The 14485-nt window shown below is 41.7% G+C and overlaps 1 protein-coding gene across 24 annotated transcripts in view; it reads left to right on the top strand.

Annotated features, from left to right (window-relative positions):
- The first annotated feature begins 2102 nt into the window (after positions 1-2102).
- The window catches only part of ABI2 (abl interactor 2), a 66834-nt gene continuing 54451 nt past the window's right edge, over positions 2103-14485 (top strand). For 13 of the 24 annotated variants that reach the window (XM_032114351.1, XM_032114376.1, XM_032114375.1 and 10 more), the window contains exon 1: positions 2167-2283. In XM_032114351.1, the coding sequence (XP_031970242.1) occupies positions 2167-2283 (117 nt within the window). Of the gene's footprint in view, positions 2284-14485 lie in introns of all 24 variants that reach the window. The other 11 variants (XM_032114377.1, XM_032114362.1, XM_032114359.1 and 8 more) reach the window with 5 other exon arrangements.

Here is a 14485-nt window from a genome sequence, read left to right as displayed (position 1 = left end):
GAAACTCCTAACAGCATCTTTTGGAAAATGTTCTCCTTTACATTTTGACAGCTTTCTCCTATTGCCAAGAGAAAGATCATGTAGGTTTACTGGGGAGCTGCCAAATGACAGCTTGAGTTCACACCTGAGAAGCAAATGAATGAAGAGAGAAGGAAAGCCTCAGCCTGCCTCCAGCCTGGCACAAACGTAAAGAGTCTTGGGAGCATGGGCATGAGCAACCCCTGATGCTGCAGCAGCAGTTGTGACATGAGCAGAATCCAAGCTGAAGCTACAGGGGGAGGAGGAAGCATGGGGCCTATTACCAAAGTGTGAAAGCATTATCCATCAGCTGCATAGCCTGGGAGAGTTGGAGGCCTGGCCCTGGATGATTCTTGGAGGTGTGGGATAAAGCTTGGAGCTCCACACTGTACAGCAGCCCTTTGTGAGCTGATTTGGCTGGCTTTCCTTCCTTGAGTCATTGTAGAAAACACCGCTCTCTCAAGAGGTGCATTAACAATCAGCAGGGGAGCTGACAACCATAATTCATTCTTTAACTTCCCCAAACCCAGTATTTTTTGATGTATAACTCATGGTTTATAAACTCTGTGGGTAGAGGGCACCAAGAATGAGGCTGCATGACACTTCTTTGGTCCTTGTGGGTTTAGGGCAGAATGCCAGACTGTTGTGGAGAACTGACTCCACGGGTGTTCAGTCAATTTCAGACCGTATTTTAAAATGGGAGAAAAATGCTGTGTATATGAGGGTTTTTTCACCAGTATGATGAACACTGTGTCTGACTCATCCTTCATATGTGAGAACTAAGCAAGCTAAGAAGAAATGACCCTCAGGGCAGGAATTTCTATCTCATCTTTCTTTTAAGGGAAGGAATTTCCAAGGACTAGCCCCAAACACTACTAGTTTGTTGTCTGACCCCACCAGGTGTTTGCAATCTGCAATTTTAGAAGTCAGACATATCTAGCTGGATGCCTTTACAATAGCTTTCAAAGCAAGAGACCAACTGTTCTTGTAGGACCAGACTGATGCCCGGGTCCCGCAGTGCTGGATGTTCTCTGGCCGGCTACCAAAGTGTCTGTAATGTGAAGGCTGGGAAAGCATCAGGTTGTTTTATCAGTGCCCTAGGCTGCCCTAGCAGAGGCAGCAGGAGCTTTGTGGAGCCTTGTGGGAACGAGAGGTGAGTAATCACAGCTGCAATTCATTTGAAAGAGACAAATGAGCTCCCCTGCAGAAAGCTGGGACACTTCTGTTGAGAGGGCTGGTTGGTTGGGGTTTTGTTTTGTGGGAGAAAGGTTACTTCTAGGTTCACGTGGAGGAATTGATTGGGAAAGCCTTCCTCGAAGGGTGGACATTTTCATCACACTCGTAGAGTGACTTCCCTGGGACATAAAGGAAGTCAGTGTTAAAGCCAGGAACTGACCGAACAGACCTCCTAACTGATGGCTTCAGTGCGGTGCTTCAGCCACGAGGCTGTCCTTCCTCTGTTTCTGCTGACCCTTCATTGTGCGCTATTTTGGCGAGGCTGGGAGTTCACCCTTCCTCACCCCCCTGTATAACAGCAGCTTTTCAGAGAGGACCCACACAGAGGAAACCTTTTCTTCCTCCGGCGATGAGAAGAGCCGATCAGCAGCCGCACAGGAGCAGGAGGGTCTGGCGCTCACACGGCACTCAGAGCCCCCAGGGGCATCGGCAGAGGTGGCCGTAGCCCTGAGCTCTGGAGGGCGCGCTGCCAGCAACCCGCCAGTCAGTGAATTAAGGCAAAACGCTTTAAAAGGAAGCCAGGACTTGCCGAAAGGAGCTCACGCGTGGTTATTTACTGTTTCCCGGGACAGCGGTACGGGGGGGCAGCCCGCGGGCCATGGCGCCCCTCCCCCGCTCCGCCGGAAACGCCCCCCGCGCGCCACCGGCACGGAAGTGGGCGCGCGGGGGACCGCGAGGGGCGGCGCATGCGCAAGAGGCGGCGCGGGGCCGCGCCCCGCCCCCGCCGCGGTGGGGGTCTGGCGCGCGCTCCGTGCGCGCGGCGCGAGGCCGGGCCCGGGCGGCGGGGCAGAGCCCGGGGGGCGGGGGGAGCGCGCGGGGCGGGCGGGGGGTGAGGGACGGACGGACGGACGGACGGACGGACGGACGGACGGACGGACGGACGGAGGGGTGGGTGGGTGAGAGGATGTGAAGATGGCGGAGCTACAGATGCTGCTGGAGGAGGAGATCCCGGGGGGGCGCCGGGCCCTGTTCGACAGCTACACGAACCTGGAGCGGGTGGCCGAGTACTGCGAGACCAACTACATCCAGGTGCGTGCGGGCCGGGGCCGCGCGGGCCGGGCAGGGGCGCGCCCTCACGGCCGCTGCCCGCCGGGCTGCCCCGCTCGCCGGGCCCGCGGTGGCGGGAGGGCGGCGGGAGGGCAGCGCCGGCTGCTGCAGCCTGGGGCGGGGGGGGGAAAGCGGCTTCACCTCCAGCGTGAGCTCCCCCGGCGTGACGACGCGCTTAAATATGTAATTGATTCCTAAATTGAATTCCTTGTACTTTGTGAGTGAATGTTTATTGTAGATCGTGTCTCTATCGCCTCTTTTCGTTCCCTCCGCACGTTCTGGTCTCCTTTGCTGCTGGCTCTGAGGTGATGTGATAAACCGAGAGCACAGCTGACTCCTACAAATATAGTGTTGGTGCTTGTTAATTTAGTGCAGAATGACATATGCTTTAGTAGGGTTATGTCTGTCCGTTTGTGTTTCCCTTCCCGAGCAGGACTGTGGAATTTCATAGGAAGGGCAGCTACCAAGTAGTAGGTGCAGGATAAAAGCATGATGTAGTAGAGCTAGTACAGAATTAGGGGGAAAGATCAAATGCAAGTTGCTACGGCATAGTGTGGTTTTTGCGGTGACTGCTCTAAAGCCAGGCTGGTGTTAAGACTTTCCTTTTTTCTTTCTAGTGGAAGGAAAGGCAAAATATTGTCGGTTTACTTTGATAGTGGTAGTAGGGCCAAATGAAAACTTTGTCCCCCAGCAAACACAAGAAGACACCCTAAGACGTGTCTGAGTCTGCAGGAGAGAAAGGTGGGGGGGATGACATGGATTTGTGGTGTCAGTGCGGAGAGAATTCCACAGTGTCCCAGAATTGTTTTCAATGCAGTCCCCGAAGGGCAGAGTGCTTGTGTGCTTCCAGAGGGCAGCTAGTGATGAGATCTGTGGTGAGACTGTTCTGTCAGTGAAAATGGGAGAGACTATTTAATCAGAGGCAGGGAATACTTAAAATGTTCCTGTAAAAAAGCTCTCACTATTTCTTTTGAATTGCTGAATGACCAGCTGTCCTTTAGAGAGAAGACTTTGCTTATTTTGAGTCATTTACAAAATAGGTCAATTACAGTAAAATTATGTAGATGTATTTTATTATGTAATAACTTTTCCGATGTTGAATTGATGTGACTTAGGGTTTTTAAGAGATGTGTCGAAATATTTTCTTATAGTTATAACCTGACATACATGTGTTTAAATTTCTGCTTCTTTGAAAATTGATTTTTCTGGAATATGGGAGAGGAGTATTGGAAGGCAGAACCAGATAGAAAGAACTGCATGTAGGTTTTTTTTTCCTTTGCCTTTTTTTATTTGTATTCTTTGTACAAACCAAAGTTTGCAAAATCTCTATGGAACAGCTCCACTTTTAATATCTTAGTGAAAACTGCAGAAGAGGACTCCATGCTGTTTTGTGCAAATAGAGAATGAAAAAAAGATGGTTATTGCCCCAGACAGCACACAGTCCATAAGGACAGTCTGGGATCACAGGAGATGGATACAGACAGATGGTGAATAAAGGAAAAGAGTGAGGCACTCTTGGTCAGCCTGATGGATTCTGACCACCACATATCCTGACTGTTGGCAGTTTATCAAGCATCATGACAACACGGAGCTTTAAGGGGGAGGTGAGAATTAAAGAATTAAATTGTGTTGTGAGCATTGACTGTGAGCTGCAGTATGGGTCACAGCATGAACATGCTTAAATTTTTAAACAAGTGGGGAATGGAGGACATCAGCCAGGCAATAGGCTCCGGCTTTAGGAATGCTCTGAGACATCACAGAGTGGGTTTGTTGTGGAGAAGAGGTTCAGTGTGAGGGGATTCTGGATTTAGTGATGCGAGTGTCCTAGTAACAAATCTGTCAGCAAGCCCGTCCCACCTTCACAGTGCCAGAGCTACGTAAACTGCTGCACCAGATCTCTATAAAAAGCAATTTTTTTCTTTTCTACAGGAGGGGAATAGATTAATGGGGAAGAACTGTTGGTTAATTGGATATTTGTGGTTTTGCTTCTAATAGTATTTATTATTCTAAAGTTATGTCCAAAAAAAGTCCAAATTATGTTCAAAATAGTAGCCTTAAATTTTGTGGGGAAGATGGGTTTGTAACTGCTCGGAAATGCATGGAAGAATAATTGTCCAGAAAGTCATGTAATGAAGATGAACTAATTCTACTGTAATCCTGTAGTATTTCACTGCTGACAGAAGATTTGTTGTGGATAATCTTGAGATCTAGGGGAGGCTCAGAATGTGACTGAGACCTGAAGTTTATGTGCAGGATGGTAGGTGCTGTAGTGATGGGGCCTGTATTATATATTTCAGTAGACAAGCCGCTCCCTTTCTGTGCTGCTTGCTGCTTTGAAGTTGTATTGTCCAGTACAAAAACTGTTTCAAGAGCCAGTGAGGCATAGGCCAGTGTAACAGAATTTGAAGTTCAGTGCTACAGTGAATGTGTTTTTTCTCTTCCCCCCCACCCAGCAACATAATTGCAGCTTCAAAATAATTAAACATGTAATCTCATACATGAGGAAATTGCTAGCTCATAGTAGAGCTGTGGCAATTGTAACTCATTTGACTTCTGCTTATGAAATGAAAAATCAGTTCTTAAAAATTTTGTCAGTGTTTATCCAAATTATGATTGATATGTAGCTCAATTACTTTAGCAACAGGGAATGTTACATTAAATGTTATCCTTCCCTTGAGTCTGTGATATGGTGGTGTATCAGAGCACAATAGCTTTAAGTGTTGTGGAAAACTATAGGAAATACAGCAAATATATAATAAAAGGACCTGCAGCAGTGAAAGACAAAAGACTGCTGTTTGGGGGGGAAAAAGTTTTTTCATGTCAAAACCATCTTATTCTTCTAATAACTTGGAGAAATCATACAGTTGTTTTTATGTCGTGCTGCTTCTTAAAGAGAAGGGGAAGACAAGCTTTTTTATTTAGGAGGGTGTTTGTGTGGTATCAGACACGATGTCAATCATGGGTTAAATTTTACATGGTCTGTTCAGTGCTTTATGTACTAGTGCTGTGTCTTCTGTTACCAAGTTCAGTCTCAGTCTAAACAGGCAACAGAGTAATTCTATCAAACTTGATTATTTGATGTACTTGATATTTGCAGTCTACATTGATTTATCTGGTCTTTCATAAAGAGCAGATAATAGTTGGACAGTGTGCTGTGTCTACAAAACTTTCATATTCCTGCTTAATTTTGTTCAGGAGTATCATAAAGAAAATTTCTACTTACGATAGTATAAGTAACAAGAGCATACAATTACGTGATTTGCACGTCTTGTTACTGAAATAGTGACATAAATTCCAACACTGGCTTGCCCTGTTAAGTTTCTTTGAGTTTGTCCCATGTAAGTCTATTCTGGAATAATCTTTTGTTTGTTTCTCAGTATCATTTGCTCTTTTTAAAAATCAGCTCTTCATTTTGTGCAGTGCATGGAGCTTTCTAGAGTAACAGAATGCTTGTGTCTGTAACTCTTTGCTGAAAGAGTCAGAAAAAATTACCAGGTGAAGGCATTTCAGCCTCTAAGTGTCTGGTGGGCAGAGATTTGAGGTGGGGGGAGGTCCCACCACCACAGCACGCAGAACTGAGTGAAAAGCCAAGCTGCCGTCCCCTGCCCAGCCTTCAGAAGGAACCTCTGATTTCTCTGATCCATCTGTGTTGGCTGGATTCTTCTAAAAGGTTCTGTATTGTTTTTTAGTTATTCAAGATTATTATGCTTTACTTGTCAGCTCTGGAGACTGAAAAGGAAGAGGGAGCTTCTGATTTTCCTCCCTTTGTATTCTTCATGTTGCCATGACTGTTTGCATTTTATATACAGAAACACTCTTACTGGTGTTAGTGAGGGGAAGGGTAGAAGGTAGATTTTTATTCTTGTTCTTAGTAATCCATCCTGCTGATTACTGGAAATAACCTGCTTTCATTCCTGCAGATAGCTTTGTTTAACTAGACATAAGGGTGAAAACTACTTGTTTCTCAGTAAATTTTACTGCAGTCCATAGATCAATGAGTTTCATAGTTGTTTTCCACATATCTATTAATTTTACTTAGATCTCATAAGAAAAAACCAAGTGGCTATAGATTTGGAAGCATCTTCAGTAGACTGAACAAGAGAATAAGGCATCTGTTACTGTATTAGTTTTAAATTACAGGAATGATGGTCTTTACAAATAGCAACTTAGTGGTTACAGCTTTACTAATGGGAAATTTCCATGGAGTTGCTTGTGATGACTGGTACCAGTATATAACTTGTATATTTATACAGGGAATTGCAGGCATTATGGTTTATAAGCAAGTTCAAGAATGATCTCTTCTCTTTACTGAAGAGAAGAGACCTTTACTGTATCACCTTAACAAAGGTGACTGAGATTTGTAAAATGTATTTAATTATCAGAAGTGTGAGTATGAGAGGAAAGTTGTTTTCACTTTTTCTGTTCCTTAAGATTGTTTATTTTATAATCCAACTTCAGTGAAGGGGTGATTAATCTTAGCAGTGATTGAACACTTGTTCTGCAGGCATGAAAGTGGATATTGATTAGCTCCAGTGAATATTAGTCCAGAAGTTCAGGAAGATGCTAACAAGTTGAAACTCTAAAAAACCTATGAAGCTAGTAAAACAATAGTAATGAGTACATGGGCAATATGCTATAGTGTCTTACTCCTAAGTGCAATGAATTATTACATGGATATATCTTGTCCATCAGCCTATGATAGGACTTCATTAAAACCACGTGATTTTAAGTTTGAAGTATGCAGTGGTGGATTAAGCTTCAAGGTCAGCCAGGTGCCCACCAAACTGTTGTCTTACTCTCAGTCATCAGCTGAACAACAGAAGAAAGTAAGAAAAAAAACAGTTCATGGGTTGAGTTAAGGACAAGGAGGTCGCTCACAAATTAGTGTCATGGGCAAACCAAACTCAGCTTGGGGAGTATTAATTTAATTTACTCCCAATTAAAAATCGAGTAGGACAGTGAGAAACAAAATCAAAACTAAACCCACCTTCCCCCTTCTCCCTGGGTTCAATTTCACTCCTTCATTTCTAACCCTTGTACTTCCTCCCTCTGGAGTGGTGCAGGGGAACAGGGAATGGGGGATGCTTTAGTTCATTCATATCACTTTGTCTCTGCTGCTCTTTCCTCCTCAGTGTCTTGCCCCTGCTCCAATGTGGCCTGGCTCCGGTGGGATACAGTCCTTCACAGAGTGCTCCAAAACACAAATACAAGGTCCTTCCCCTGGGCTGCAGTTCTTCAAGAATGCCTCCAGCATGGGTTCTGCCCAAAAGGATACAGTCCTGCAGGAACAGGCTGCTCTTGTGTGTGTGCTGCACAGGCCACAGCTCTGCCAAAAGCCTGCTCCTGCATGGACTTCTCTCCACAGGCTGCAGCTCCTGCCGGAAGCTTGTTCTGTGGGCTCTGCCAGGCTGCAGCTTCTTTCAGAGCATATCCACCTGCCCGGGCATGGGGTTCTCCATGGGTTGCAGGGGGGTCTCCAGTGCCTGGCAACACCTTCTCCCCTTCTTCCTTCTCTGACCTTGCTGTCTGCAGGGTTGCTTCTCTCACATATTTCCCACTCCTCTCACAGCTGCTTCACAGCATTTTTTATCCTTTGGTAGATACCTTATCACAGAGGTGCCACCAGCATCGCTGACTGGCTTTTGCTTGGTGGGGCTCTTTTGGAGCTGGCTTAGAACTGGCTCTGTCTGACGTGGGGGCAGCTCCTAATCTTGTCTCTCAGAGGCCACTCCTGCAGCCACCTGGCTACTGCTAAAGTGGCTTGTTAGGTTTGGGAAATTTAGTGAGGATAATCTAGAGCATGTTTCCTTTAAGTGAGTCAGTGAAACTGGCAGAGTTGGTGAAGGATTTATCACTCAACCAATCTAACTTTCCATTTTCATCAGCTGTGCTGTGTTTTGCCAGGAAAGCTAATTTAATGCATTTAATAGTGCCACAAGTTCAACCCGGAGTTGAGGAAAAGCAGGGTTGATCCTCTACTGAGTGGATATGGAAATAGCATAAGCCATTTTGTTAGTGGTGATTGGAGTATTTGTAGGTATGAAAAAAAATTGTAAATATGCAAGTTGCTAATATAAAATAAATGTTGTAACACTAAATGTTGGTTACAAGTGGCATTCTAGTTGTTCCCTTCTGTAGTTTATTTCCAGACTGTGGTTATTGAATTATATTGACCAACAATTTTAATTCAGAGTAGCAAGCATCTGCATCCTACATTTAATCAGCTCTCTGAAATTTATTGTCCATTGCTTGTGTTTTACTTGAGTTTACAGTTATTAATCTTTGTGGCTTAGTGCTAAGGCAGAAAGTGGTGCCTATGTAAGGCAAGAGCTTCTTCAGTCAGTGCTTTAAGCAAGTGAAATCTTACTCTGTAGTGTTCAGCAGAATATTTTCTTGATGAAAACATTGATTTAAATACCATGTTTGCAGCAAATTTATTCAGTAGAGTCTATGTCTAGAGGCTGATGGCCCTTTATTTTTTAAATTTTGTTTCAAATTCTGTGTTTTCACACTTAATTGCACACCTGAAATTGACCTCTTGCTTAAATAAGTTTGTAAATTTGGTGGATATCCCTACGAGGTGCTTCAGTCATTGGGCTGCTTTGTGAAGCAAAACTCCGTGTCAGTAGATGAAACATCATCACAGTACACTAAATTTAGGAGCATTTCCTCTTCTCAGGGCTCTCATTGGTTAGGTTGGCAATTCTTTCTTGAAGTGAGTGAATTAATATGTTCTTGCAAGTGACTTGTGTCTATTTCAGTGAGAAATCTTAATTTTCTGTTTCTCAGGTGCAATGAATAAGTTGCTCTGTCAAATTTGAAGTTATATGCTCTGAATTATAGACTCTATATATGCTATTCCATTTTCCTGTAGCTTATTTCCCAGTAGATGTCATTTTAGTATCTATTCTTAATGGTATTTCAGTTTGAATAATAATAAGTGCTTGCCTTATTGGCTTAGTGTTACCATAATGAAGTTGTTTTATGCTCAGTGAAATGCAGGGTGAGGAACAAATATTACTTGGTGTGGGGTTTTAGTAGCCTGTGTGTAGTGGTTATAACACATAGCCAAAGCTAGTTCTGTGCCAGCTCATAAATTTAGTATTTTTTTCTTAAAAACTCCTCTAAGTAAACGCAATGTTTATATTAGGGTATTTTATAACTTTGTTGTGGATTTCCTGCTGACATGAGCAGCGCTGTTGCTTTGCTCCGGGATGGTGGGAGTGTGAAGTGAGGGAGGAGGAGGGAATGACTGAGGCAGTGAGCTGTTAGATGGACAATTTTAAGGTAAGTGAGAAGTTCATCAAGATACCAGGTATCAAGCCCAGTTATTTCGAGCTTTTGTGCAGCAGCAGTGCTGCTCTTTGGGCCTGAAGGCCTCTAGTGAAAATGTCAGGTGTTGTTTCTGTGGCCCCCAGTGAAAACTGTGAGCAGTGGGGCTGACACTTATTAAGCATGCAAGGGTCAGGACAGAACCTGTAGGTAATACGGGACTTTCGAAAGCAGAATCAGTGCTTGTCTTTTTGTAGAGTCTGTCTCATAAAACAGTCAAAGTCTCTTCTTGATACTGCTGGTTTTGCCAGACAGGAATATACAAACTTAGCTGAAATAGTGGTTTTGAGTCTGATCTCTGTTCAAACAAAAACTTGTAGTGTGTCTAACAAACAAAATATACAAAGCCAGTTATTACTGAATAGTGTAGTATAAATTCAAAGCACACTGATTTGTCTTGATTTGCTTTAATAGTAACCATTAAATAGTATGTGTTCACTCAATATACAGTGCAGGTTCTCAATTATCTTTAGGTGTATCCTTTTAGACTGTAAGTTTGAGCAATGCTGGGCATTGCAGCATTTGCAATTCACTCTCAATTTTTTAACTAGGTGCTGACTTTGTAAGTTGCCTTGAGAAGTGGAGCTTGTTCATAGCTTTCTGTGTGAGGCAGAGCATTTGCTGCAGGGTGTGGAAGTTTGTTGTCTACCTACTTTTAATTGGATAAAAACCACAGGTCCCACAACTTGTGGGAAATGTAAAAATGTTAAATATTCCAAATTAAATGACTCTTTTGAATCAGCTAACATACATTTGGGTCTGTGGAGGGACATGCCAAAAATATTTAGCCAAAGGGAGATTAAAAAAATTGTATAGATACTAAAGATACCATACCCTGCCATTATGGAAAGTTTACAGTAAATTTCACTATTTATAAATATTAGAGAAAAGAGAAATAGTAAAAACAAAAGCCAGCCTCTTATCCCCTACACTGCTAACAGCAGAAGAAGAGGCTGAGGTGGATGACAGGCTTCAGAGACACTGAAAAATGCCAATATGAGCAGATGCTCAAAAAAGGGGTGGTTATTTTTGACAGAGAAATAATGAATTATAGGATTATTCAAATAATGTTTTGAAAAGTATGAACTATGTACACTGGTTTCCCATTTTTCTTGGGTAAAGTATAGGGATACTAAATTAAGTTTGAGAGGTAATACTACTTAATCTGTGGAATTATTGCTATGAGCTAAGGCTCAGGATTTAATGGTATTCTAGAAAGGCTAGACATTTTAAATAAATAATGAGGATATAAGCAGTTCTATCTTTTCCTTTCATATGCTTTTGCCTTGCATTTATTCCATGATTGAGTTTTATGTCTATTATATGAAGTATTTTGCACTGTCCACTGTAATTCATTTCACTGGATTATTGGGGATATTGCTTCTATTTAATGCTGTATTTTCTGTATCCTGAATACAATAGATCCTGGATCCTTTGAAATGCTTTTTGCACAAATTGGTGTTGGATTTGCCTTCCAAGGAGAGGGAATTAATGTGTTGAGTTACTCATGTCAATTTAATAAGATCTAGATAAATTTCATTTGTGGGAAAGAGAGCTGAAGCTTTTTATGTGATGGAGTATATATGTGTGTGTGCTGAAATGGTGATAGTAAAATTAATGGGATTTTTCCACCATGACTAATAACTAGTGAACTGGGAGTGAAAGGAGTTGTAGAGAAGAATGAAACTGTGACATTACATTTATTTGTTACTTTTGATAAATCAGTCTGGGGTGTTCTCTGATACACTTCTCAGTTTTCTCACTTTATTCATCTGTTAGTGATCTCAGAAATTAGCTTCAGAGATTAGGCCTATTTGTGTTCGTGTCCTTAGAGATGTGATGCCCATGAAGAGACTCTGTCTCAGAAGGGGAGAATGATTGAGCGTGCAGAATCTCTGGATCAAAGAGTAGCATGCAATCAGCCTAAATCGGTGAGGATGTTGGTTTTGTAGCATTTCTGTCACATTATGAGTGCACTGCCATAGCAGTCCATTCCTGAGAAAGAGGTAATTCTTTGACTCTATGTGCGTCTGTATAAATTAATCAGTTTGGATAACAGAAGGTAGAAAGTTATCAGTAGACTCTGAATTGCTATTATATTTGTCTGGGGGTGATGATAATAAAATCATCTCCAAATTGAGGCTGCTTCTATAACCACTTGATGGAATGAGTTAATAGAACTATTGTAAATCATTCCTATTTTATTATCTGCTTAAAATGTAAATTTTGTATTTTCTAAATATGGAGGCAGTCTTTACATTTATTGGAGTCAGTAATTCAGTATGTACTACAAATACAGTAGGGGAAATTCAGTTTTGATGACTGGAGCAAGAGGGAGGGGTAAGCCTCTAATTTTTGTTTTTCTTGTTTGTATACTCATCTGTACACCAAATGCAGATCCCTGGAAACAGAACTTTTTACTGTGATGAGCCTGTTAAAAGTGTTTGTAGCATTTTACGACCCTTCATTTAAGTAAGGATTATAAGAGCCTGTCTTGCATAATGAATTGTCTCATTTGATCAATAGTTGGTTAGTTAATACAGAGGTATAATTTACTTAACCATTTATACATATATAAAAGATTTTTTTCATTAAAGAACAAGTGGGGAATACAGTGCCAATAATCCACTTCTCCTCTGGAAAGGCTGTGCTTAAAAGTACTACAAAGAGAAGAGGATTTTGTCTTGTTTTCTTAGGATGAACAAATGTTAATATTTTCTGTGTGTTTGTGTGTTTTACTTTCCCTGAAATTTTCTTATATTTTTTATACTTGTAGCTTTTGTTGAGGACACAGTGAAGAATTAGAGATTTATTTGTCACTGGTGAAGGTTCAAAGTATTGAATTTTGTTACATTTAGCTTCTTTTCTAAACAGCATGCTCAACTTTGTAATAGTCAAGATGTAATCTTAAATTGAATTTTCTGTGTGACACAGTATCTTTAAAATTAAAAACATACTTAAGGAAATTCCTTCTGTTCTGTTTTAAATTAATTATACAAGAAACCCCTAAACCAAGCAACATTTTCTTCCATTTTCTGTGCTGCTCTTGAGGCTGTGTAATGATATGGGCAGCAAGAGGAGTTTTTGTGGAGCTGGCTTTTTCCATAAACAGTGTGATGTGTTTTATCATTTGAGGAAGAAAGCTGTTTTAAAGTACCAGTTTTAGATCTGAAGTTTGGTTTGGGGGTCTTCTGCAGTTACTATATGAATATGACTTCAATTCCCCTTCTCGCAAAGGAGCCCAAAATGCTTTTCTTGTTTTTTTTAAAGGAGTGAAATGATAGTCATCTTGTGGTGAATTGATTTGACCTTAATTTTCAGGTGTCTTGGCATTACCACATAGCAAATGCTGTACTCAGTGAAACTCCCAAGGCAGCTCTGAAAGGCCAAAATTTTGAAAACGGTTTTTGCTATTCATTTTGTATTGGAGATGGAAATGTTAAGCTGTGCAGATTGAATTGCAAAGATTAGTGAGAGTTTTGTTTTTTGTTTGAAAATATTGTATTCATTTCTCAAACTGCATTTTTTTTGTGTGTGTGCTAAACAGGTAAGTGCCTCTGCACAGACCAAATCCCAACTTGAGCAGGCAGCTTCTTATACCTAATTCTGTTGGTTTTAAGTAACACAGCTCTTATATGATGTCATCTCTAGATGTCATACTTTACAAATTCAGGGTAAGTACAGCTTTTGTGTACAAGCAGTGGAAGGAGTTTATTTTGGTCTGGATTCTATATGCCCTTAGGGCTCTGAATAGTCCTTCAAGAATTGTTTGCAGGTGTTTCTTTGACTAATTGTAGGAGGAATATGAGTGGTATTTCCTGAGTTTTGGGGACAAACTGTTCAGTAAAATGACTGGAAGATGGTGAGTGATACAAAAACAGCCAATTGCCTGTGTCTAGGAAGGTGGAGAATTAGAGGTTCTACAGTTGGGGGATCCTTCTTAAAAAAGGAGACAATTGCTTGTCTGAAAAGGAGTTTGAAAATTTGTACTTTGTCTGTGCCTCTTTGTCTTAAAACCTGTGATTCATATTGTGAAACTTTCCAGGATAGTTGTGTTTATTGTCATTGCTAGATGGATAGAGGGGTGATGGTATTACTTAGGCAGGCCTTCTCAAATGAAAGGGTCATTCATGCAGCACTTTTAATTCATGAAGGTGTAGAGAAAACTGTTTTATCAGATGGTAGTAGAACTTGCTGAATATGTAGTTGTAACAACTTAAGACAACTTGAAAATGAAATCACATTAAAAAGAAAAATGCAAGGCCAGAGAACCTTTTATGACATAGAAATGTTCTTATTTTTGTCATTTCACTTCTCTGATGTTTCTGTCTTTGTGACAACAAATTGCTCAAAATTGTCAGAACAGTAGCATTAAATTCTGGTGAATAAGTGAAGGTTGAGACTCACTCTGTGTCATAATTACAGTGAAAGTAAACACAGTCATGGGGATTCTTCATATCCTGTATTGGAGTGTAAAACTGCTGTGAGAGGAGTCTTGTGTTCTTTCATAATTCTGCGATGTCACTTGCGATTTTCGTGGTGTAGGCTTTCATTTCTGCAGTTTTGATGTAGCACTGCTGTTACCTGAGTGATGAGAGCAGCTGCTCTGTTGCAGTGCAGTGCTGTGGCTGTGCTTGCAAGCCGAGGGCAGGCTGGCAGTGCAGGGGGAGTGGGCTGCCTGCAACGCTGCCTGTAACATGTGCAGCCTTTGGGATATGTTCTGTGCTGGAGAGCTCTTGCCATTGGGAGAGTTTCCAGCATGTGGAGAGCTGTCTGGTACTGCTGCTGTAGTTGGACATGATGAAATTTGGCCTATGTGGGGAGCAGCATGATAATTCTTAACTGCAGGATT

The sequence above is a fragment of the Corvus moneduloides genome, chromosome 7 (genome assembly GCF_009650955.1).
Source record: "Corvus moneduloides isolate bCorMon1 chromosome 7, bCorMon1.pri, whole genome shotgun sequence".
NCBI classification, from domain to species: Eukaryota; Metazoa; Chordata; class Aves; order Passeriformes; family Corvidae; genus Corvus; species Corvus moneduloides.
This window is presented reverse-complemented; position numbering and strand designations above follow the sequence as displayed.